Below are 26453 nucleotides of genomic sequence, written 5' to 3'. Positions count from 1 at the left end.
GCACCAACACACACAAATAAAAGCGCAATGAGAAATTTAAATGATTTATTCGCTTTGGAAAAAGGCAGAATGGATGATGTTTGAGAGTGACAAATCAGCGTTCATCAGTAAGTACTAAGACTGGATTCAGACGATCCTTGTGTTACACTCCCCTGATTCCCAACAGTCCGTGGTTTCCAGGATCCAAGAAACAAAAAAAAAAGATTTGTTTCTTGACTGACACATCGCACAGAATTGACCTATTAAAACAGCCACTTGTGTCGACCAGCACCACGCCGTTGTAGAGATGCAGAGAACCTCCTTTTCTCGAGGCTGCCCAACCCTGTACGTGGGGATCTACTGTAGGTTTTCATTTCAACCCTAATTTGGCACACCTGACTATACTAATTAGCAGCTCAACGAGATCTCTAGCTGTTGAGTGAGGTGTGGCTTTGTCAGTGTTGGAGTGAAAACCTACAGGATGGTAGATCTCCAGGAGCAGGGTTGGGCAGCCCTGCTCTAGCTGTTGAATGAGGTGTGGCTTTGTTAGGGTTGGAGTGTAAACCTACAGGATGGTAGATCTCCAGGAACGCTTGGCAGCCCCACCTTTACTGATGAGGATGAACCCCGTTACTGAGGCACCGCCACAGGACACCTGAGATGGGCGGAGCTACGCTGGCACTGTTCATTTGCTCCACCCCCTTTCCACAGACATCACCCGATTTGCTGGTTAAAGGAATTGGTCGCCGTGCCTTTAAATCTTGTTCCCTATTGAGCAACGCTCTCACCCCCCCTCGTTTCTGTCGCCGACCCAACCATTCCTCTCCTCCTCTATCCACCCCTCGTTACTTTTTTCTTCTCCTCAGTCATCCCTCGTTATTTTTCTCTCATCCTTCTCCGTCCATCCCTTGTTACTTCTTTCCCCTCTTCCTTCTCCTTCTCCGCCCATCGCTTGTTACTTCTTTCCCCTCCTCCTTCTCCTCCTCAGTCATCCCTCGTTACTTCTTCTTCCCTTTCTGGGGTGTGGGGGCGGGGTCCCGCCCCTCTGCCAGCGCCAGCTGCTTCTTCAGCTCCAGGAGCCGGGACACCTCCGCTGTGATGGCCGCCTTCTCCGCCTTCTGGGCCTTCAGCACCCGCACCCGCTCGCCCTGAGGAACACACACACACACACGTTACACACACACACACACACACACACACACACACACACACACACACACACACACACCCGCTCGCCCTGAGGAACACACACACACGAGCGTTACACACACACACACACACACACACACACACCCGCTCGCCCTGAGGAACACACACACACACACGAGCGTTACACACACACACACACACACACACACACCCGCTCGCCCTGAGGAACACACACACGCGTTACACACACACACACACACACCCGCTCGCCCTGAGGAACACACACACGAGCGTTACACACCACACACACACACACACACACACACACACCCGCTCGCCCTGAGTAACACACACACACGTTACACACACACACACACACACAACACAACACACACACACAGCTTACCACACCCACACACACACACACCACGCTCGCCCTGAGGAACACACACACACACGAGTGTACACACACACACACACACACACACCCGCTCCCTAGCACACACACACACACAACACACGTGTACACACACACACACACACACACACACACACCCGCTCACCCTGAGGAACACACACACAAGCGTTACACACACACACACACACACACGCACACACACACACAGACCCGCTCGCCCTGCAGAACACACACGCGGATGTTAGCGCCCGCTCGCCCTGTTTCTCGGAGGTAAAATAGAATAATGCACCTGAAGCACAGGTGAGGCACAGGCAGCTTCAGGTACGCATTTCACATGTGAAACCGGACATCTTTTTGTCTGATGTAGAGACCTGCACATACTCCTGCACCTCCACCATTTTGAGTGTAGCTTACAGGGACATTTCTGGGGGGTCACTGGGGGCCAATGGTGTGTGTGCCCTGTGATAGTTTGGTGACCTGCCTTTCGCACAATGCATGCTGGGATAGGCTCCAGCACCCCCAGCGACCTTGACCAGGAAAAAGCGGATATAGACAATGGATTGATAGATGAAATGGTGGATGGATGGACTGAGCTGGGCCTGGGTCCAGACCTGGGTTTGGGTCCAGGATAAGCAGGTATAGATAATGGAGGATGGATGATTTTGCTGGGCCTGGTTCGGGTCTAGGCCTGGGTTCGGGTCTAGCCCGCTTGCATACCGACCTGCTCTGCCACCTCCCGGGCCAGCTGCTGGGCTCTCTCTGGGTCTGCACACGGCTGGGCAGCGGGGGCTGGGGTGGGGGCGGGGGCAACCGCTGGACTGGGCGTGGCTTCTGAGGGTGCTTTAGGCTGAGAGAGAGAGAGAGGGAGAGAGGGAGGTGGGAGAGGGAGAGAGGGAGAAGGAGAGAGGGGGGAGGGAGAGGGAAGAAGAGAGAGAAAGAGGGTGGAAAAGAGTTTTACAAAAAAAACATGGCTACCAAAAGAACATGTATGTGGCTACTGTGAGGTAGAGACAGCATCTCTTGCATTATATTACAGGCATTTAGCAGACACTCTTATCCAGAGCGAATTACACAACTTTTACGCAGCATTTACATTTATACAGCTGGATGTACACTGACGCAATGCAGGTTAAGTATCTTGCTCAAGGGTACAACGTTAGTGTCCTACCTGGGAATCGAACCTGTGACCTTCAGGTTACAAGACCAGCTCTTAAATGAACCTGTATCTGATATACTTGCTACTGTTAATTATGTGCATCACGTGACTGATTCTTTGGAAATATTATTCCTGTGTGTGGTCAGGGCAATAATGCCATGATTTTTGAGGGTGGGGGGGTGGGTAGAGGATGGGTGGTTGAAATGAAGATGAAGATGCTGAAAATTAAAACTATTTTTAGGGACCAGGTTTTACTGACAAACTGAAAATGCATAATGACTGTATCAGAATGCATATTTCGGCTCACAGATGATCGATTAACTATGGATGCAAGTTGAGACAGACTGACTGACAGACAGGCAGACAGCAGGCAGCAGAGATTCAGGCAGACAGGGGGTGGAATTGAGCCGTCTGACAGCGCAAGGATTAGTTTACGCCTCCTGTCACACTCTTCCAGCAGCGACTTTTTCCAAAAGTCATCCGGGTTTGTTTCATTAGACTGGTAAATGGTAAATGGACTGCATTTATATAGGGCTTTTATCCAAAGCGCTTTACAATTGATGCCTCTCATTCGCCAGAGCAGTTAGGGGTTAGGTGTCTTGCTCAAGGACACTTCGACATGCCCAGACTGATCGGAATCACCGTGGTTACAGCGCGGCCTGTTGATAGGTCTAACGGTCATAGCAACAGAAATGAATGTTTCTGTCAGCACTGAATTATGAATATAACAAGTGCCTCCATCCACTAGTCTAATGAAATCAAACTGGTGTCAAAAAGGTAATGGTGGAAAACAAGCATTTAATAACCCAACGTATAAACACGGACACACCAGAAACTATCAGACGCATTTGTAAAGATGGTAGACAAACCGTGAGGGACTAGTTAGACACAAAGCTTCACTCCATCGTCCGTCCCTGCGTTCAAAACGAGCCAAAAATCTACGTTGAAGAACTCAGCAGAAAACAAAACATGTTTTCGTTTAAGCGTAACTTTTAAATAAATAATGAATGTCAGGAAAGTGTTTTCCCTTTATTCAAAACGAAACTGTAACACAACCAAGCCTGGAGAGCCCATCCTCAGACCTCGGGCTGATCGTACCGCTGACGTGTTTCTCTGGCTCTTCGGAAGGCCGGACGGCTCGCCGCGACGCGAGGAAATCCCCGAGCTCCTCGTTCCCGCCGTCTCCGCTCGGAGGGAGCGGCGGCGGCGGCGGGATCGAGGAACGCGGGCTCCGAAGGGGCAGCCGGAGCCGATTAGCGGCGTCGCGTCATCGGCCGGCGATAGCGCCTCGCGCCGCGAACCCGCCCCGGTCGGTTCCCCCCCCCCCGCAAACCAGGCCCCCGGGGGAACCCGCGAAGCGCGGAACGCTCCGCCAGAGCGAAGAACAAAGGGCCAAGCGAGCGCTTCGGGGAAGCGTCAGCGCCTGTTTTTAAGAGAAGCGAAGCAGCCGCGTGCGCGTTAGCGAGTCCCCGCGGACGAGTTAGCGGCCGTCGACGGCAAAAAGAAGCGAGAGATTTCCGCCAAGCGAGCGGCCACCGGATTACCTGAGGACCGGCAGCCTCCTCTTCCGGCTGGAAGGAGGGAGGGAAGGAGAGGCAGAGATGAGAAAGGGGGGCGGGGGGAAGGAGAGAGAAAGCGCTAGGGAAGATAAGAAGAGTGAAGTGTGAGAAAGGAGGGCGCGCAGCCTTTCGGGGGTTAACCAGCTGGATCCCGTCAGAAACGAGGCCGCGCTATTGGCCGATGTCTGAAGATCTGAGTGCGCATCACAGTAACCCAGTAGGTGCATAACCTTTGACCTCTCACCTGCTGACCCCCGAACCTCTTCTTCAGTGCCTCAATGTGATCGGCCTCCAGCTTCTGGAACAACGGACTGACCTGGAGAGAGAGAGAGAGAGAGAGAGAGACAGAGGGAGTGAGATTCACAAAGGGATGGAGGGAATGAAAAAAGAACAGGAGACACAGAGATAATGAGAGTACAAGAGTGGGGAGAGAGAGTGATTATGTGAGTATGTGTGAGAGAGACAGACAGAAAGAGAGAGTGAGTATGTATGAAAGAGACAGACAGACAGAGAGTGAGTATATGAGAGACAGACAGACAGAGAGTGAGTATTAGAGACAGACAGACAAAGAGAGAGTGAGTGTGAGAGACAGACAGAAAGAGAGCGTGAGTGTGAGAGAGACAGACAGACAGAGAGTGAGTAATAGAGACAGACAGACAGAAAGAGAGAGTGAGTGTGAGAGAGAGAGACAGACAGACAGAAAGAGAGAGTGAGTGTGAGAAAGAGAGACAGACAGACAGAAAGAGAGAGTGAGTGTGAGAGAGACAGACAGACAGACAGACAGACAGAAAGAGAGAGTGAGTGAGAGAGAGACAGACAGACAGAAAGAGAGAGTGAGTGTGAGAGAGACAGACAGACAGAAAAATAGAGTGAGTGTGAGAGAGACAGACAGACAGAAAGAGAGAGTGAGTGTGAGAGGTTCTGTACATATGAACCAACATCCATCAATTTGAAGACACCAATGCTAACAGCATTAGCCACAGATGGCAAATTAGCCCAAAACTCTGCTCAGCATTGGCAGTGAATCACACTGAAAGGGAAATGGGTGGCATGTAGCTGGACTGTGGGTGTAATGTCCCCCTCCCCTGGCGCTGAGGGTATACTCCGGCGCCCAGTGTGCCCGCTCGGGTGCGCCCGCTCACCGTGCCGATGCGATGCCCGGCGGGCAGGACGCAGACGAAGCTGCCCGCGCCCTGGAGCGCGGCCTCCATGCAGGTGGGCGGAGCCCGCAGCTGGTCGCGGATGGCGGCGCCGACCGTGGGCATGTAGGGGTGGAGCAGGGCGGAGAGCAGGCAGGCCACGTTCACCGCCACGCCCGTCACCGTGCCAGCACGCTGCCTGGGGGGGGGGGGGGTTGGAGAGCGGGGCGTTACACAAACACACACACACTCCCGAGAGACGAGAGGGCGGAGTCATATCAAGGAGGGGGTGTTTTTACACAGAGAGCAGCCAGTGGGTGGAAAGCTCGCTGCTCTGCACCGGGGAATGTGTGAGCCAATGAAAACGCAGACGCTGCTGTGCGAGCCAATGAAAACGCAGACGCTGCTGTGTGAGCCAATGAAAGCGCAGACGCTGCTGTGTGAGCCAATGAAAACGCAGACGCTGCTGTGTGAGCCAATGAAAACGCAGACGCTGCTGTGTGAGCCAATGAAAACGCAGACGCTGCTGTGTGAGCCAATGAAAACGCAGATGCTGGCTGCATAAGCCTCCGGATAAAAGCAAATGCAAATGTGTGTGTGCAAAAGGGAATGCCTTGAACTCCAAAAGAGAATTTGAAATGAAAACATTTTTTTTTCTTGGTCATGTAGGAGAGGCAGAGACCCTGAGGAATTTAGTGTCAGATCTAATCAAATATGCATCATTAATACTTTAAACTTTGGAAAAATGCTGGAAAATTTTGCAAACACTACTGATCCCAGGAATTTTCATTTAAATGTGTGCCAAACTGCAAAACAAAATAAAGGAATCATCTTATTAGAGTATAGGTGAAACTGGACTTGGGGCAGGGCTACACAGAAGAACAGAGAGGGGGTGGGGCTACACAGAAGAACAGAGAGGGGGCGGGGCTACACAGAGGAACAGAAAGGGGGCAGTACAGAGGAACAGAGAGGGGGCGGCTACACAGAGGAACAGACAGGGGGCAGTACAGAGGAACAGAGAGGGGGCGGAGCTACACAGAGGAACAGAGAGGGGGTGGGGCTACACAGAGGAACAGAGAGGGGTGGGGCTACACAGAGGAACAGAGAGGGGGCAGTACAGAGTAACAGAGAGGGGGTGGGGCTACACAGAGGAACAGACAGGGGGCAGTACAGAGGAACAGAGAGGGCGGAGCTACACAGAGGAACAGAGAGGGGTGGGGCTACACAGAGGAACAGAGAGGGGGTGGGGCTACACAGAGGAACAGAGAGGGGGTGGGGCTACACAGAGGAACAGAGAGGGGGCGGGGCCACACAGAGGAACAGACAGGGGGCAGTACAGAGGAACAGAGAGGGGGCGGGGCTACACAGAGGAACAGAAAGGGGGCAGTACAGAGGAACAGAGAGGGGGCGGGACAGGATGGTGCAAAGTGCGAGAGGGACACCTGCCTCTCCTGGTCCCCTCCTTTGATCTTCTTCCAGGGCTCATTGACCTGGATGTACTGGTTTCCATGGCGAGAGATGTTGAGGATGCACTTCAGAGCGTCCCGGATTCTGAAATACATGGCAGTGTCAGGGAACATCCACCAGGTGGCACTGTGTGCAGATAAAGTGTCAGTCATTCACATCTCTGGGGATTGCCACTATTTGAAAACAGCACTTCTGGCTTTTCTTCAGTGCTTTCCTCCAGATTTACCAGCGCTTACTGCAGCAACCTGTGCTATAGGATTAGGAGAGCACAGGTGAGCCTGTGCTTTGGGATTAGGAGCGCGTAGGTGAGCCTGTGCTATGGGATTAGGAGAACGCAGGTGAGCCTGTGCTATGGGATTAAAACAGCTCAGACGAGCCTGTGCTATGGGTTTTGGAGAGCTCAAACGAGCCTGTGCTATGGGATTAGCACAACGCAGGTGAGCCTGTGCTATGGGATTAAAACAGCTCAGACGAGCCTGTGCTATGGGTTTTGGAGAGCTCAAATGAGCCTGTTCTATGGGATTAGGACAACGCAGGTGAGCCTGTGCTATGGGATTAAAACAGCTCAGACGAGCCTGTGCTATGGGTTTTGGAGAGCTCAAACGAGCCTGTGCTATGGGATTAGGACAGCGCAGGTGAGCCTGTGCTATGGTCTTAAAACAGCTCAGACTAGCCTGTGCTATGGGTTTTGGAGAGCTCAAACGAGCCTGTGCTATGGGATTAGGACAGCGCAGGTGAGCCTGTGCTATGGTCTTAAAACAGCTCAGACGAGCCTGTGCTATGGGTTTTGGAGAGCTAAAACGAGCCTGTGCTATGGGATTAGGAGAGCTGTGTTTCTGTGCGATCGGCAGGTCTGGCTCACACAGATGTGAATGACACTTCTATTGATGAAAAACTGGAAATATTATAAAATTAAGCCAAAGGGCCATGAATTACTATGGTTACTTAAGAACAGTGTGGGAAAGTCAAAAATATTTTATTTATGGAAGGGACAAACAATCACGAACAGTTCAGGAGAGGCCAAAGATGTGAGGAAGAGGTATACAGTGTGTGTGTGTGCAAGGGACAGCTGTATGTAATTAGAGTGTGAAACAGACAGGTGTATGTAGTTAGTGTGTGAGACAGACAGGTGTGTGTAGTTAGCGTGTGAGACAGACAGCTGTATGTAATTAGTGTGTGAGACAGACAGGTGTATGTAGTTAGCGTGTGAGACAGACAGCTGTATGTAATTAGAGTGTGAGACAGACAGGTGTATGTAGTTAGAGTGTGAGACAGACAGGTGTGTGTAGTTAGCGTGTGAGACAGACAGCTGTATGTAATTAGAGTGTGAGACAGACAGGTGTATGTAGTTAGAGTGTGAGACAGACAGGTGTGTGTAGTTAGAGTGTGAGACAGACAGGTGTGTGTAGTTAGCGCGTGAGACAGACAGGTGTAAGTAGTTAGTGTGTGAGACAGACAGGTGTGTGTAGTTAGCGTGTGAGACACAGGTGTATGTAGTTAGCTTGTGAGACAGACAGGTGTAGGTAGTTAAGCGTGTGAGACAGACAGGTGTAGGTAGTTAGTGTGTGAGACAGACAGGTGTGTGTAGTTAGCGTGTGAGACAGACAGGTGTGTGTAGTTAGCGTGTGAGACAGACAGGTGTGTGTAGTTAGCGTGTGAGACAGACAGGTGTAGGTAGTTAGCGTGTGAGACAGACAGGTGTATGTAGTTAGCGTGTGAGACAGACAGGTGTGTAGTTAGGTGTGGAGACAGTGTGTTGTTAGGTGTGAGACAGACAGGTGTGGTAGTTAGCGTGTGAGACAGACAGGTGTAGTGAGTTAGCGTGTGAGACAGACAGGTTGTATGTAGTTAGCTAGGTGTGTAGACGTAGACAGGTGTGTGTAGTTAGGGTGTGAGACAGACAGGTGTATGTAGTTAGAGTGTGAGACAGACAGGTGTGTGTAGTTAGCGTGTGAGACAGACAGGTGTGTGTAGTTAGCGTGTGAGACAGACAGGTGTATGTAGTTAGCGTGTGAGACAGACAGGTGTGTGTAGTTAGGGTGTGAGACACAGGTGTATGTAATTAGAGTGTGAGACAGACAGGTGTGTGTAGTTAGTGTGTGAGACAGACAGGTGTGTGTAGTTAGCGTGTGAGACAGGCAGGTGTGTGTAGTTAGAGTGTGAGACAGACAGGTGTAGGTAGTTAGCGCGTGAGACAGACAGGTGTAGGTAGTTAGCGTGTGAGACAGACAGGTGTGTGTAGTTAGCGTGTGAGACAGACAGGTGTATGTAGTTAGTGTGTGAGACAGACAGGTGTATGTAGTTAGTGTGTGAGACAGACAGGTGTATGTAGTTAGTGTGTGAGACAGACAGGTGTGTGTAGTTAGCGTGTGAGACAGACAGGTGTGTGTAGTTAGAGTGTGAGACAGACAGGTGTGTGTAGTTAGCGTGTGAGACAGACAGGTGTGTGTAGTTAGTGTTCGAGACAGACAGGTGTGTGTAGTTAGCGTGTGAGACAGACAGGTGTGTGTAGTTAGCGTTCGAGACAGACAGTGTAGTTAGCGTGAGAAACAGACAGGTGTATGTAGTTAGTGTGTGAGACAGACAGGTGTGTGTAGTTAGCGTTCGAGACAGACAGGTGTATGTAGTTAGCGTGGAACAGACAGGTGTATGTAGTTAGTGTGTGAGACAGACAGGTGTATGTAGTTAGTGTGTGAGACAGACAGGTGTGTGTAGTTAGCGTGAGAGACAGACAGGTGTATGTAGTTAGCGTGTGAGACAGACAGGTGTGTGTAGTTAGCGTGTGAGACAGACAGGTGTGTGTAGTTAGCGTGTGAGACAGACAGGTGTGTGTAGTTAGCGTGAGAGACAGACAGGTGTATGTAATTAGAGTGTGAGACAGACAGGTGTGTGTAGTTAGCGTGTGAGACAGACAGGTGTGTGTAGTTAGCGTGTGAGACAGACAGGTGTGTGTAGTTAACGTGTGAGACAGACAGGTGTGTGTAGTTAGCGTGTGAAACACAGGTGTATGTAATTAGAGTGTGAGACAGACAGGTGTGTGTAGTTAGTGTGTGAGACAGACAGGTGTGTGTAGTTAGCGTGTGAGACAGACAGGTGTAGGTAGTTAGCGTGTGAGACAGAGTGTGTTGCGTGTGAGACAGACAGGTTGTGTAGTTACGTGTAGACAGCAGGTGTGTTAGTAGCGTGTGAACGACAGTGTATGTATTAAGGTGAGACAGACAGGTGTGTGTAGTTAGTGTGTGAGACAGACAGGTGTGTGTAGTTAGCGTGTGAAACATGCAGGTGTGTTCTTACCTGACTTTGTCCAGCAGCTGTATGTACTGCCGCAGCTCCCAGCCCACCTGTGCCAGGAGTTTAAGGTCCTCCTGCAGGAGCTCCATCTGCGGAACCGAGCCCTCAAAGAACCTGGTCACAAACATCCCTGCCCTGACAGACACAAGCCACAGGCAAGCAGGGTCACTCAGCAATACTACAGTACTGCAATGATTCACATTAACCCTGCCCTGACAGACTCAGCAAACTCATACGATGAGCCAATTACCTGCCACTGCAGCTCAGCAATACTACAGTACTGCAATGAGCCACACTGACCCTGCCCTGACAGACACAAGCCACAGGCAAGCAGGGTCACTCAGCAATACTACAGTACTGCAATGAGCCACACTGACCCTGCCCTGACAGACACAAGCCACAGGCAAGCAGGGTCACTCAGCAATACTACAGTACTGCAATGAGCCACATTAACCCTGCCCTGACAGACTCAGCAATACTACAGTACTGCAATGAGCCACACTGACCCTGCCCTGACAGACACAAGCCACAGGCAAGCAGGGTCACTCAGCAATACTACAGTACTGCAATGAGCCACACTGACCCTGCCCTGACAGACACAGGCCACAGGCAAGCAGGGTCACTCAGCAATACTACAGTACTGCAATGAGCCACACTGACCCTGCCCTGACAGACACAGGCCACAGCCTATTCTCACTTTGAGGCTCATAAATGTATCCTATGATTAGGCTAACCTGATTTGTGATGCTCATAAATGTGTGTTATGATTAGCCTAGCCTGACTTGGGAGGCTCATGAATGTGTGCTATGATTAGCCTATCCTCACTTTGAGACTCATAAATGTATCCAATGACTAGCCTAGCATGACCTGTGAGACTCATATATGTATGCCATGATTAGCCTAGCCTGACTTGCATGGCTCATAAATGTACGCTACGATTTAGCTAACCTCACTTGACAGGTTCAATACCTTATGCTACAGGTACTATTAGCCTAGCCTCACTCATAAGCTTATGCCATTATGACCAGGTTGACACTCTGACGTGGGGGAAGTCCGCCAGCTCTGAGGGATGTGCTTCGCTAACAAACCAACCGGTCCGTCGCTCGCAGCCTTGCGTAGGCGCGGCCGGCTGGTCCGGACCCTTCGCCCCTCCGGCCCGCCTCACCTGTTGATGAAGTTGCCCAGGTTGTTGAGCAGCTCCGAGTTGTTCTTCAGGGCCATGTCGGCCCAGGAGAAGGCGGAGTCCTGGCCCTCGGGCCGCAGGTACAGCAGGTAGAAGCGCCAGACGTCCGCGGGGATCCCCGTGTCCTTGGCCATGTCCCCGAACACGCCCACGCCGCGGCTCTTGGAGAACTTGGTGTCCTCATAGTTGAGGTACTCTGGGAGAGGGGGCGCACTTCAGCGGAGACGCGGTGTGACCCCCCCCTCCCCCAAAACCCGCGTCTCGCAGGGGCGAGATACCGATGCAACATCACCTGACCTTACCTGAAACGCTTTAACTCTTTACGTTCCAGCAAAACTTGAAAAAGCTAAATGGCTGACTAACTAACCACATATAGCTAACCAAAACACACACTCGTGTCGAAAGAATTTCGTTCTGAATGTTTGTGAACATAGTTGCTTCTTTTAATGAAATCAGGCCAATTTCATTTCAGCTCAGTTCAGGAAAATAAACAAAAATCAGTGAACGAACAGGGAAAATATCTCTAATAAGGATTTTTTAAAAACCATTCAAATAAATGCATTTCCTGAATTGACTGAACTACAACACAAGTGACTCCAGCAGTGCATGCAGCAGATCCAGAGCGGTTACTTTGCGCAGGGGACTGCTCACCGGTGGCGATGAGGTGGTTGACGAGCGTGTAGTTGTCCTGAGCGCCCAGGAGGGAGCAGGGGAACACCACGCTGTGGAACGGCACGTTGTCCTTCGCCATGAAGTTATACAGCTCCACCTGCGAGAGAACGCCACACACACAAGTCCTTCGCCATGAAGTTATACAGCTCGACCTGCGAGAGAACGCCACACACACAAGTCCTTCGCCATGAAGTTATACAGCTCGACCTGCGAGAGAACGCCACACACACAAGTCCTTCGCCATGAAGTTATACAGCTCGACCTGCGAGAGAACGCCACACACACAAGTCCTTCGCCATGAAGTTATACAGCTCAACCTGCGAGAGAACGCCACACACACAAGTCCTTCGCCATGAAGTTATACAGCTCAACCTGCGAGAGAACGCCACACACACAAGTCCTTCGCCATGAAGTTATACAGCTCAACCTGCGAGAGAACGCCACACACACAATTACACACACAGTTACACACACACATTTACACACACTCATTCACACTCATATACACACATTCACACATTTACACACACCTTTTACACATTTACACACACTCATTCACACACACACACACATTTACACACACCTTTTATACATTTACACACACTCATTCACACTTTTACACACACACACACACACATTTGCACACACTTTTACACACACACACATGCATGCATGCATGCACACACACACAATCCAAAAAAAAATGGCCATAATGCTCAACTATGATTTTAAGTAATTTCATTTCAGCTCATTTCCAGAACTGACTTAATTGAAATGGAATTGACCTCAAATCAGACACTTACTCCATAATAGTTTTTTCTTTTCATATTGCTGAGTATTGTAACTGAACTGAAAACAATATTCTACAATAAATAAACAGCAACACATTTCTAATCCGAGTACATAATCATTTGAAATGTAATGTATAAACTCAAATAGAAACGTAATAATTATACTCAAATTTACTCAAAGCCAAAGAGCATGCGGAAAACGGACAGAATATGTCACTCATAATGACCTGATCTGGGTTCTTCCACCACTTCTCCCATTGGCTGGTGTAGTTAGCAGTGATGGAGAGGTAACCAATCGGGGCATCGAACCACACGTAGAACACCTAAAATATTGAAATATGTTTACTATATGACAATAAGCATGACACAAACTGACAGCAGATATTCTCTGTTAAACCTCTTCAGTTGAAAAAAGCAGACACCATGAGGTCTTAGGATCTGCTTCATTTCCCAGTTTGGGTACTCAACAGAGGACGGGCCTGTGTGTGTGAGTGTGTGTGTGTGTGTGTGTGAGTGTGTGTGCGTGTGTGTGTGTGTGCGCGTGTGTGTGAGTGTGTGTGTGAGAGTGTGTGTGTGTGTGTGATTGTCTGTGTGTGTCTGTGTGTGTGTGTGTGTGTGTGTGTGTGTGTGTGTGAGAGAGTGTGTGTGTGTGTGAGTGTCTGTGTGTGTGTGTGTGTTGGTGAGAGTGTGAATGTGTGTGTGTGCATGTGTGTGTGTGAGAGAGTGTGAGCATGTGTGTGTGTCTGTATGTGCGTCTGTGGATGTGTGCGAGACTGTGTGTTTGTGCGTATCCGCGGCATGTAGGAGAGAGTGTGTGTGCGTGCATGTGTGTGCGTGTCCATGCGCATGTGAGAGTGTGTGTGTGCATGCGTGCATGTGTGAGAGTGTGTGTGTGTACGTGAGTGTGTGTGTGCATATGTGAGAGAGTGTAAGTGTGTGTGTATGTGCGTGTGTGTTAGTGTGCATGTGTGTGTATATGTGTATGTGCCAGAAGGCTGCAAGAACAAAACTCCTTAGAAAAAGGAAAAGTGTCCAAGTCCATCTACATCTAATAAACATAAAAGTCACAAATAAAAAAAAAACAGGAACCTCAAACTACTGGGGTAAACAGCCTCTGTTCCTCTACCCATCAGAAAAGAGTGAGTTACAGGTGCACCTGCGATTTGGTGTGTTTGCATTGTGAGGACACAGTCCCTCTGGGACAGAGTGTACATGTGTGGTTTGGTGTGCATGCATTGTGAGGACACAGTCCCTCTAGTTTAGAGTGTACATGTGATTTGGTGTGTATGCATTGTGAGGACACAGTCCCTCTGGTTTAGAGTGCACATGTGTGGTTTGGTGTGCATGCATTGTGAGGACACAGTCACTCTGGTTTAGAGTGCACATCTGTGGTTTGGTGTGCATGCACTGTGAGGACACAGTCCCTCTGGTTTAGAGTGTACATGTGATTTGGTGTGCATGCATTGTGAGGACACAGTCCCTCTGGTTTAGAGTGTACAAGCGTGGTTTGGTGTGCATGCATTGTGAGGACACAGTCACTCTGGTTTAGAGTGCACATGTGTGGTTTGGTGTGCATGCATTCTGAGGACACAGCCCCTCTGGTTTAGAGTGTGTGTACATTTGTGGTTTGGTGTGCATGCATTGTGAGGACACAGTCCCTCTGGTTTAGAGTGCACATGTGTGGTTTGGTGTGTATGCATTCTGAGGACACAGTCCCTCTGGTTTAGAGTGTGTGTACATGTGTGGTTTGGTGTGTATGCATTGTGAGGACACAGTCACTCCAGGTGTAATCATGTTGTGAGGACGCTGTCCCGCACCTTCTCAGAGAAATCGGGGTGCGGGACAGGGGTGCCCCACTGGAGGTCCCTGGTGATGCAGCGCGGTTTGAGGCCGTCCCGGATCCAGGAGCGCGTGATCTGCCGAGCGTTAGCCGTCCAGTCGCCCGAACTGAAGGACCGCTCCAGCCACTCCTCCAGCTGGCCCTCCAGCTACGGGACAGGGGGACAGAGGGTAGAGAGACAGAGAGAGAGGGAGAGTTAGGCTTGGGATGAAATATGTATCTGAAATACGTTAGGTGCTGCAAAAACATGACTGCACTCCTGTAGGTCGAAGATAATTGAACGAAACACGCTGCTGAAGAAACTGCACAATCATGAAAGAAAAAATTGGTTCTTAAATAAATTGGCGGTTATATGGGGGGCGACATGGCTCAGGAGGTAAGAGCGGTTGTCTGGCAGTCGGAGGGTTGCCGGTTCGATCCCCCGCCCTGGGGCGTGTCGAAGTGTCCCTGAGCAAGACACCTAACCCCTAATTGCTCTCAACGAGCTGATTGGTACCTTGCACGGCAGCCTTTCACCGTTGGTGTGTGTGAGTGTGTGTGTGAATGGGTGAATGAGAGGCATCAATTGTATAGCGCTTTGGATAAAAGCGCTATATAAATGCAGTCCATTTACCATTACCATATGCTGGTATTTTACTGACGTCTGAAGTGTGAAAGCAGTTCAAATAATGCATCGGCCCCAGGTCAGCATGGCACCACTGCCCCAGGTCAGCATGGCACCACTGCCCCAGGACAGCAGGACACCACTGCCCCAGGTCAGCATGGCACCACTGCCCCAGGTCAGCATGGCACCACTGCCCCAGGTCAGCAGGACACCACTGCCCCAGGTCAGCATGGCACCACTGCCCCAGGTCAGCAGGACACCACTGCCCCAGGTCAGCATGGCACCACTGCCCCAGGTAAGCATGGCACCACTGCCCCAGGTCAGCAGGACACCATTACAGAGCAAGTCTATCTGAAAGCCACGCTGTACCTTAGGCAGGTCCAGGAACAGGTGCTTGGAAGACTGGATTACTGGAGTCTGTCTGCACACCTTGCACTGGGGGTCCTGAGAGAGACAGAGGGAGAGGGAGACAGAGCGAGATTTTTAATTAATTCACTGTTTCACCTAATTTACACATGACATTACACCAGCTAACATACACAAATACCACGCACACAAACACAAAGTTGTATTGTGTTTATATGTTTATTGTACCCATGCTTTTGCAATATATATATATATATATATATATATATATACATATATATATATATATACTAGGCCTGGGCGATATGGACAAAATCAAATATCACAATAATTTTGACCAAATACCTCGATATCGATATTGTGATGATAGTGGGGATGACTATTGGTACTTTCACAAAATTACACAATGAGATTTTTGATAAATAATCATCGGTAATGCCTATGTAATAACTAAGTGGGTAAAGGCAAATAATAGAACAGCTAGAACAGTCAGGTAAGTTCAGAAAATTACATCACTTTACTGTAATGCTGCCTTTAAAACCAGGAAAAGACAACACTTATGCCATATTACGATATACAAAATCCCAGACGATATGTAGTCTCATATCACAATATCGATATAATGTCGATATATTGCCCAGCCCTAATATATACAGTATATACATCATGTCAATAAAGCTTATTTGAATTCAATTCAATTCAATTGAGAGAGAGAGAGAGAAAGGGGGGGGGTGGTATAGTAACTGACGACAAAAACACGAGCAGATGGTCAGTGAAAACCAGCACTGCTGAACAGCTTGCAGAAGCCCCATCGAGCTGAGAGGACCTCAGCCGTCCTGGACAGAAACAGACGTGTTTTCCCCCTGACCCCCTGACCCCTGACCCCCGACCTTGAGCTCCACGGCGTTGATGAGGCGGCCGCACTTGTCGCACTGGTCGCCGCGGGCCTCGGGGTAGCGGCAGTGGGGGCACACCCCCTCCACGAAGCGGTCGGCCAGGAAGCGCTGGCACCCCTCGCACCGCAGCTGCTCCACCGTGTCCTCCAATAGGAAGCCGCGCTCGTGCAGACGCCAGAAAATGTCCTGCGCTATCCTGAGAGAGATCACAAAATATATATATTCATCAAATATATGTTCAACGAATTGATTTACAACAGTTATTTTGTGGACTCATTTTTTTAAAAGAGATAATGTACAATTATTAGTCTTTTTTTTTAACCTGTACTACACATATTTGTTTATATTAGCCAGTTTTAGCCACTTAAACCCAGGTGCGTGCTACGCATTGGTCGTGGGTGAGGGGAGTTCCCACTCATCACTGTAAAGCACCTGGAGCATTCGGGAAAGTGCGATATAAATGCAATTATTCATTCATTCATTCATTAGAATACATGTTCTTCACACCTTAATTTATGTTGTTTCATGTTTTACACAATGTGAATATGTTTATTATTATTGTTGTTGTTAATATTATTACTATTATTATGTTGTGTGGGCCATACTGAAAATATCCAGCGTTATCCTGGGAGTCTCCCGCTCTCTCTGAAAACATCCTAACACTAGTTTGAGTGTGAGTGGTATACACACACACCCCCATGCACGCACGCACACACACACACACACACAGGTACTCTCACACGCACTCACACGCACTCACACACACACACGCACTCACACACACACGCACACTCACTCACTCACTCACTCACTCACTCACACACTCACACACACACACACACACTCACACACTCACACACTCACACACTCACACACTCACACACACACTCACACACTCACACACTCACACACACACACACACACACACACTCACACACACTCACACTCACACTCACACTCACACTCACACTCACACACGCCCCCTCCCCGCGCTCACTCTGTCTGGTGGGGGGTGGTGGTCCGGCCGAAGTAGTCGAAGTCGATGTGGAACCAGCGGTAGATGGCGGTGTGGACGGCGTGGTATTTGTCGCAGATCTGCTGCGGGGTCAGCCCCTCCTCCCGCGCCTTGTTCTCCGTGGCCGTGCCGTACTCATCCGTCCCGCAGACGAACAGCACGTTCCACCCCCGCAGGCGCCCGTACCTGCGTCAGCACCCAATCAGCGGGTACAGAGGAGTTACCGAAAAATACACTTTACGGTTTACCTCATTATGTGTTCTTATGTTCTAGATGGGCTGAATGGCCTGTTCTCCTCATTATGTACTCTTATGTTCTAGATGGGCTGAATGGCCTGCTTCTCTCCTCATTCTGTATTCTTATGTTCTTATGTTCTAGATGGGCTGAATGGCCTGTTCTCCTCATCATGTATTCTTATTTTCTTATGTTCTAGATGGATTAAATGCTGTTCTTCTCATTATGTATTCTTATGTTCCTATGTTCTAGATGGACTGAATGGCCTGTTCTCTTCATTGTGTGTTCTTATGTTCTAGATGGGCTGAATGGCCTGTTCTCCTCATTATGTATTCTTATGCTCTTATGTTGTATGTGGAGAGGAAGAGGAAGGTCACCTGGCGAAGACGTCGGCGCTGAGCACGCAGCCGATGATGTTACCCAGGTGAGGGACGTTATTGACGTACGGCAGGGCGCTGGTCAGCAGAATGTTCCGCTTGCCGTCCTGCGGCAGACTGATGGACAGACGGACAGATGGACACTGCATTAGCGGCTCATGTCCTGCTGTGTATACTGAAATACAGTGCAGCTGCACTACTAAATTACTGCAAACGCAATACTCAAACGCAGGGATTTCACTGAGCATAGACACACACAACTCAAACAGACACACACAACTCAAACAGACACACAGAGAACTCAAACAGACACACACAACTCAAACAGACAAACAGAGAACTCAAACAGACACACACAACTCAAACAGACACAGAGAACTCAAACAGACACACACAACTCAAACAGATACACAGAACTCAAACAGACACAAACAGACGGACCAAACTAAAAGAGTCACACATAGAACTCAAACAGATACACAGAACTCAAGCAGACACACACAGAACTCGAACAGACACACAGAACTCAGACAGACACACAGAACTCATACAGACACACTGAACCCAAACAGATACATAGAACTCAGACAGACAGACACACAGAACTCAGACACAAGGTTAAACTCACATAGGGTGTTCTCTGCTGATGGGGGCGGGGCAGTCCTTCAGTCCCAGGTTCCAGGTTTGGGCGGCAGCCTGCATCTCCTCCTCAGTGACCACAACCTCTGTGTCCTCAGCCTAAAAATTAAGGCCCGGGCACATCAAGACCATGGCCAACCAACCAGAGCAGCTCCTAATCCCAACACTAACCAACCAACTGGAGCAGCTCCTAACCCCAACACTAACCAACCAACTGGATCAGCTCCTAACCCCAACACTAACCAACCAACCAGAGCAACTCCTAGCCCCAAAACTAACCAACCAACTGGATCAGCTCCTAACCCAAACACTAACCAACCAACTGGAGCAGCTCCTAATCCCAACACTAACCAACCAACTGGAGCAGCTCCTAACCCCAACACTAACCAACCAACCAGAGCAACTCCTAACCCCAACACTAACCAACCAACCAGAGCAGCTCCTAGCCCCAAAACTAACCAACCAACTGGATCAGCTCCTAACCCCAACACTAACCAACCAACCAGAGCAGCTCCTAACCCCAACACTAACCAACCAACCAGAGCAGCTCCTAACCCCAACACTAACCAACCAACCAGAGCAGCTCCTAACCCCAACACTAACCAACCAACCAGAGCAGCTCCTAACCCCAACACTAACCAACCAACCAGAGCAGCTCCTAACCCCAACACTAACCAACCAACCAGAGCAGCTCCTAACCCCAACACTAACCAACCAGAGCAGCTCCTAACCCCAACACTAACCAACCAGAGCAGCTCCTAACCCCAACACTAACCAACCAACCAGAGCACCTCCTAACCCCAACACTAACCAACCAACCGGAGCAGCTCCTAACCCCAACACTAACCAACCAACCAGAGCAGCTCCTAACCCCAACACTAACCAACCAACCAGAGCAGCTCCTAACTCTAACACTAACCAACCAATTGGAGTGGCTAACCATGACCAACCAACCAATCAGAGTCCCTCCTGTACAGTGCTACCAACTTAGTGGCATTGTTGCTGTATCCAATGACTGATGACTGTTCCTAAAAGACACGGTATCTGGGTCCCGTAGAAGTTTAGCGCTATTTGCTACACAATCTTGTGATTGACAGGTCATAACTGACATGATATTTACATGACGGTACTAGGCTCACCCCCCCTCTCTCTCACACACACCTCCACCCCTCTCTCACCTCGGGTTGGTTGCAGGGCTGTGCCTCTCTCCGTTGGGCGTGCGGGGCGGGTTGTTTCGCTTTCAGCTGCGACTCCGCCCCTTTCCCCGTTAGCACCGCCCTCACTGCTGACTGACAGGCCGGCAGCAGGGCCACGCGCTGGAACCACCCGCCCACCTGCGCCAGCTCACCTGTCGGAGGGGTGGGGGGGAGAGGGAGACACACATGCATGCGCTGAAACAGAGGATAGCTCTCATTGGATTTCCCAGACATCTGAACTCATCACAAATCGGGGGGGCAGTTTAGCCCAACGGCTAGGCGGGTCCAGCTCTAGGATTATGGCGGCCCTAGACAAGAAGTAACCGGGGGCGATCGATCGCAGAAACGGGCTTGGGGGTATTGGGGGGCAACTGGCACAATAGCAATAGCGTAAAAAAAGATATTCACGTCCTCTGATTACTGCACAATTAAAATGTCTTACAAAGAAATAAAACATTTAAAAACCAAATTGTGCATCCAATCCGTGGTTGTGGCCCTAAACGATCGCGGAGACCGTTTATGCCAGCAGCCGGTTCTGTGGCGAGGGAAATGTGCTAATAATGCAGAGGTTGCAGGTTCAAATCCCACGTGGCATGTTGCTGTACCCAAGGTACTTAAACTGACCTGCTTTGGCAAAATATCCAGCTGTACGGAATGGGTGGATAGTAGGTCACAATTGTAAGCAGTGTATGTAACTGTGGAGTTAATAAATAATATGTAATAATGATAAATGATGCTGTAATAATCAGATGTTCAGAAGAATTTCCTGTTCTCTCACCTGTCATGAAGCTGGAGTCAGACAGGACAGGGTAGAGCGCCCCCCAGAGGACGATATCTGCAACTGACACCTCCTCCTAAAACACAGGGCTATTTACTTACATTTAAAGGACATGAAGACCACGCAAAAACAAGGCAGCAGCATGGGTGAGTGAAAGAGTGGATGAGTGTGTGAGAGAGGGAGGGGCCTGTACGGGCGGCAGTGTGGGCGTACCCCGGAGAGGAAGGGCGTGGCTCTCTTGCGTAGGCCCTGCTCCAGGACGCTGAGGGGGGCCTGCAGGGCGGTGGCAGCCTCCGTCCGCTTCCCCTGCAGGGCAGACAGGTGGAGCGCCTGGGCCAGAGCAGGCTGCAGCACAGAATACAGGGGTCAGACACAGGCACAGCACACAGGGGTCAGACACAGGTACAGCACACAGGGGTCAGACACAGGTACAGCACACAGGGTTCAGACACAGGCACAGCACACAGGGGTCAGACACAGGCACAGCACAGAGTTCCAGCACAGGCATACCACACCACACAGGGGTTAGACACAGGCACAGCACACAGGCGTCAGACACAGTCCTCAGTGTGACTGTGTAAAGAGTTAACCTGTGCAGTGGGGACCTTATGGGGACAGTGTGTGAGTTCCTTAGTGTGACTGTGTAAAGAGTTCACCTGTGCAGTGGGGACGTTATGGGCACAGTGTGTGAGTTCCTCAGTGTGACTTTGTAAAAAGCTAACCTGTGCAGTGGGGACGTTGTGGGGACAGTGTGTGAGTTCACCTGTGCAGTGGAGACGTTATGGGGACAGTGTGTGAGTTCCTCAGTGTGACTGTGTAAAGAGTTCACCTGTGCAGTGGGGACGTTATGGGGACAGTGTGTGAGTTCCTCAGTGTGACTGTGTAAAGAGTTCACCTGTGCAGTGGAGACGTTATGGGGACAGTGTGTGAGTTCCTCAGTGTGACTGTGTAAAGAGTTAACCTGCGCAGTGGGGACGTTATGTGTGCAGGGCAGGGACATTATGGGGACAGTGTGTGAATGCTGGAGGCCCATCTACCCGTCTGCAGGTACTGGACTGTTCTTAACTAAACGGTTTAGCAGAAAAGCCAGTTTCTGTCCTGTACAGACCGTCTCACCTGAAGTTCAGTTGCCTCCCATTCCAGCCACTGATTGGCCAGGCTGCTGGCCTCCCGTCCACTGGCCTCAAAGAGGAACCTGTGACACAGAACCCCAGAGAGGACAGTACAGCAGTGTGTGTGTGTGTGCGTGTGTGTGTTTGTGCGTGTGTATGTATGTGTGTGTGTGCACGTGCGTGTGTGTGTGGGTGTGTGTTTGTGTGTGTGTGTGTGCATGTGTGTGTTTGTGTGCGTGTGCGTGTATATGTATGTGTGTGTGTGTGTGTGTGCATGCGTGTATGTCTGTGTGTGTGTGTGTGTGTATCTGTATGAGTGTGCGAGCGTGTGAGAGTCTGTGTGCGCGCGTGTGTGTGTGTGTATGTAATGCAAACAGCAGAGCAAGCAACTTGAAGCTTCCAATACTTATTCTTTTGAAAGTCTAATTTACATTTTATCTATAGAACATTTTTTTTTAAAGAATCATGCCATGTCTATATGACATTCCCAAAACAGACAATAAAACATGGCCTATACTTGGATCGTTGCAAATGTATTCAAATCTTGGTATGGTTTATTGCAATTATGGAAATGATTACCCAGGAGAAAGGGCCAGCTCAGATGAAAGATGCATTGTGTTTTCAGACATGGACACGGTCAGCCATGTTTCAGATTCATTCTCTACACCACTGGTATTCACTGCCCTGGAGACCCACAGATTCAGCTTTTTTTTGTTTCCGTTTTAATGGCATAGTTCACTTTCTGAGCTTTTAAAAAACATTACCCAGTTTTAGTGTGTTTTCAATTGGGTTTTTGTGCGTGATGTATAATATAGATTTTAGATATTTAGTAAAGTTTCTGATGACCGTTCAGCTTGGCTAGTCTGAACCAATCGAGTCACGCTTCTCCCCAGCAGCACACCGTGATTGGTTTGGGTCAGTGAGTGGCGGATTTGTTCCGCCCATCGTTTTGTTTTGTGAACGCTTGTTCTTCAACCGCAAGCGAGCACCACTGCTTTTACCCGCCCGGCTAGCTCACCGCTGCTTTTACCCGCTCGGCTAGCTCACCGCTGCTTTTACCCGCTCGCGTTTTACCCACTCGGCTAGCTCACCGCTGCTTTTACCCGCTCGGCTAGCTCACCGCTGCTTTTACCCGCTCGGCTAGCGCACCGCTGCTTTTACCCGCTCGGCTAGCTCACCGCTGCTTTTACCCGCTCGGCTAGCTCACCGCTGCTTTTTACCCGCTCGGCTAGCTCACCGCTGCTTTTTACCCGCTCGGCTAGCGCCCCGCTGCTTTTACCCGCTCGGCTAGCGCCCCGCTGCTTTTACCCGCTCGGCTAGCGCACCGCTGCTTTTACCCGCTCGGCTAACTCACCGCTGCTTTTACCCGCTCGGCTAGCGCACCGCTGCTTTTACCCGCTCGGCTAACTCACCGCTGCTTTTACCCGCTCGGCTAGCTCACCGCTGCTTTTACCCGCTCGGCTAGCGCACCGCTGCTTTTACCCGCTCGGCTAGCTCACCGCTGCTTTTACCCGCTCGGCTAGCTCACCGCTGCTTTTACCCGCTCGGCTAGCTCACCGCTGCTTTTACCCGCTCGGCTAGCTCACCGCTGCTTTTACCCGCTCGGCTAGCTCACCGCTGCTTTTACCCGCTCGGCTAGCGCACCGCTGCTTTTACCCGCTCGGCTAGCTCACCGCTGCTTTTACCCGCTCGGCTAGCTCACCTCTGCTTTTACCTGCTCGGCTAGCTCACCTCTGCTTTTACCCGCTCGCTTTTTACCCGCTCGGCTAGCTCACCGCTGCTTTTACCCGCTCGGCTAGCTCACCGCTGCTTTTACCCGCTCGGCTAGCTCACCGCTGCTTTTACCCGCTCGGCTAGCTCACCGCTGCTTTTACCCGCTCGGCTAGCGCACCGCTGCTTTTACCCGCTCGGCTAGCTCACCTCTGCTTTTACCCGCTCGCTTTTTACCCGCTCGGCTAGCGCACCGCTGCTTTTACCCGCTCGGCTAGCTCACCTCTGCTTTTACCCGCTCGCTTTTTACCCGCTCGGCTAGCGCACCGCTGCTTTTACCCGCTCGGCTAGCTCACCGCTGCTTTTACCCGCTCGGCTAGCTCACCGCTGCTTTTACCCGCTCGCTTTTTACCCGCTCGGCTAGCTCACCGCTGCTTTTACCGCTCGGCTAGCGCACCGCTGCTTTTACCCGCTCGGCTAGCTCACCGCTGCTTTTACCCGCTCGCTTTTTACCCGCTCGGCTAGCTCACCGCTGCTTTTACCCGCTCGCTTTTTACCCGCTCGGCTAGCTCACCGCTGCTTTTACCCGCTCGCTTTTTACCCGCTCGGCTAGCTCACCGTTGCTTTTACCCGCTCGGCTAGCGCACCGCTGCTTTTACCCGCTCGGCTAGCTCACCGCTGCTTTTACCCGCTCGGCTAGCTCACCTCTGCTTTTACCCGCTCGGCTAGCTCACCGCTGCTTTTACCCGCTTGGCTAGCGCACCGCTAAGGGCGTGGCGGAACTCACCGGCAAATGGCGTTGGGGGAGAAGAGATGCAGTCCAGAGGGCAGCGCCAGGGCTGGGAGTGTGGGCCGGCTCAGGTAGGGCACCACCCTCTCTGTGCACCAACAGAGAGAGAGACACCAACACAGAGAGAGACACGGTCACCAACATGTTCAACAGCGAACACCACAGCGAACACGGAACACGGAACGGGCCGGTCTCGTGCACCCTAGGCATATGCCAGAATTTGCCGCTTGGCGGGCCTGAACAGCTGTGAAGCCCTACCCCTGGCTAAGAGCAGTTAGCGCCCGTGTGTGAGGTAACAGCACAGGGCAGTTAGCGTCCGTGTGAGGTAACAGCTCAGGACAATTAGCGTCCGTGTGTGAGTGTGTGAGGTAACAGCACAGGGCAGTTAGCGCCCGTGTGTGAGGTAACAGCTCAGCGCAGTTCGCGCCCGTTTGTGAGTGTGTGAGGTAACAGCACAGGGCAGTTAGCGCCCGTGTGTGAAGTAACAGCTCAGCGCAGTTCGCGCCCGTGTGTGAGTGTGTGAGGTAACAGCTCAGGGCAGTTAGCGGCCGTGTGAGGTAACAGCTCTGGGCAGTTAGCGTCCGTGTGTGAGGTAACAGGGCAGTTAGCGCCCGTGTGTGAGTGTGTGAGGTAACAGAGCAGGGCAGTTAGCGTCCGTGTGTGAGTGTGTGAGGTAACAGAGCAGGGCAGTTAGCGTCCGTGTGAGGTAACAGCTCAGGGAAGTTAGCGCCCGTGTGTGAGGTAACAGGGCAGTTAGCGCCCGTGTGTGTGTGTGTGTGTGAGGTAACAGAGCTGGGCAGTTAGCGTCTGTGTGAGGTAACAGCTCAGGGCAGTCAGTGCCCGTGTGTGAGGTAACCGCGCAGAGCAGTTAGCGCCTGTGTGTGAGTGTGTGAGGTAACAGCATAGGGCATTTAGGGCCTGTGTGTGAGGTAACAGCACAGGGCATTTAGGGCCTGTGTGTGAGGTAACAGCACAGGGCAGTCAGCGCCCATGTGTGAGGTAACAGCGCAGGGCAGTTAGTGCCTGTGTGTGAGTGTGTGAGGTAACCGCGCAGAGCAGTTAGCGCCCATGTGTGAGGTAACAGCGCAGGGCAGAACGGTTAGTGCCCGTGTGTGAGTGTGTGAGGTAACAGCACAACTGCGGCCTTCCAGGACTTCAGTTTGATTGACATTCCGAAATTGCAATTTCAATGAGCGACACATGTCAGAAAACCATCATGGATTGAAAGAGATGAAGAATACACAAAGGTACAGGAAACTGAAATCTGCTCATTCTTTGTTGGTGTTGTTTTAACACTTTCTTTGCATTCACAAACGGTCAAGAAATATGATTCTTGCAAAAATTATTGGGTTAAAACGTTGGAGTAAATATCAAGAAGACAAAAACTTGTCACTTCTGGGGAATAAACCACAATTTGGATCCAGTTTCCTGGACCTTTAAACATGCCATGGACATCAGTTATGAGCATCTAACTTCACAAAAAAATTAACTCTGGTCCTGGAGAGCCACAGAGTCTCCTGGTTTGCGTTGTTTATTGCACTCAATTGATCAAAGTAGCTGACGACACAGTTAACTCCCTCCACCTTGCCTGCTAGCTAGTTATCCAGATAACTCTGCTAATCTAGGCAAACCTTAAAATACTGATACCCAACGGATCCACAATGAGCCAACTGGCTAAAATACAAATGCAGAATTCAAACAAATGGAGACTAGCTAAATAGAACCGTTAGAGACATGCTGCGAGCTGAGTTTGACAATTCACTTAACAACTCGACTCCGCAAGCTCGCTAATGTAACAGTCCTACGCTCTCTTAAGTTGTAACCAACCCACCTTCGTGATTCACATGACTGATGTCACATTTTACTCCAGTGAGTTCCACCGCCGCTAGGACCTTCACACAATGCGGATTACCTTCGCTAACGAACAAATTCATTTTCCGTTGGTGTCCAACTTTATACGTTTCCTGTGAATCTCAAGATAATACCCAGCGCAGCTGTCTGAGCAACAAATACACGGACATGTGCCTCCACCGGCAACCCGACCAATGCTGAGCGCTGATGCAACTGCTAGTAAACATACAATGGCGAATGT

General features: G+C 50.5%; 1 protein-coding gene across 2 annotated transcripts; it reads right to left on the bottom strand.

The window, feature by feature from the left end:
• Positions 1-31: 31 nt before the first annotated feature.
• Positions 32-26440, bottom strand: mars1 (methionyl-tRNA synthetase 1). Of its 2 annotated transcripts, XR_010325054.1 has the most exons (22): positions 26193-26440; positions 24359-24449; positions 21866-21944; positions 20963-21094; positions 20750-20825; positions 19954-20123; positions 18765-18874; positions 18137-18253; positions 17508-17711; positions 16505-16706; positions 15618-15692; positions 14622-14792; positions 13032-13127; positions 11993-12110; positions 11324-11537; positions 10162-10293; positions 6843-6951; positions 5404-5595; positions 4506-4577; positions 2268-2393; positions 586-1127; positions 32-496 (listed from the first exon to the last, which is right to left on the bottom strand). XR_010325054.1 is itself a non-coding variant. In XM_064305987.1 (21 exons), exons 1-21 carry the CDS (start codon positions 26293-26295, stop codon positions 978-980), a joined length of 2739 nt encoding a protein of 912 aa, XP_064162057.1. In that variant the 5' UTR covers positions 26296-26440; the 3' UTR covers positions 32-977. The 2 variants fall into 2 exon arrangements, 1 of the variants encoding a protein (XP_064162057.1); XM_064305987.1 differs by having other exon boundaries at positions 32-1127.
• Between the last annotated feature and the right edge of the window lie 13 nt (positions 26441-26453).

The sequence above is a fragment of the Anguilla rostrata genome, chromosome 13 (assembly GCF_018555375.3).
Source record: "Anguilla rostrata isolate EN2019 chromosome 13, ASM1855537v3, whole genome shotgun sequence".
Lineage (NCBI taxonomy): Eukaryota > Metazoa > Chordata > Actinopteri > Anguilliformes > Anguillidae > Anguilla > Anguilla rostrata.
This window is presented reverse-complemented; position numbering and strand designations above follow the sequence as displayed.

Bases quoted from the DNA above. Each gene is read 5' to 3' on its own strand.
- mars1 (XM_064305987.1), bottom strand. From the start codon at position 26,295: ATGAATTTGTTCGTTAGCGAAGGTAATCCGCATTGTGTGAAGGTCCTA. The intron at 20,826-20,962 runs GTACGCCCACAC...CCTGTGTTTTAG, and splicing joins CCACGCCCTTCCTCTCCGGG to GAGGAGGTGTCAGTTGCAGA. The intron at 6,952-10,161 runs GTAAGAACACAC...CATGTATTTCAG, and splicing joins CAGCTGCTGGACAAAGTCAG to AATCCGGGACGCTCTGAAGT.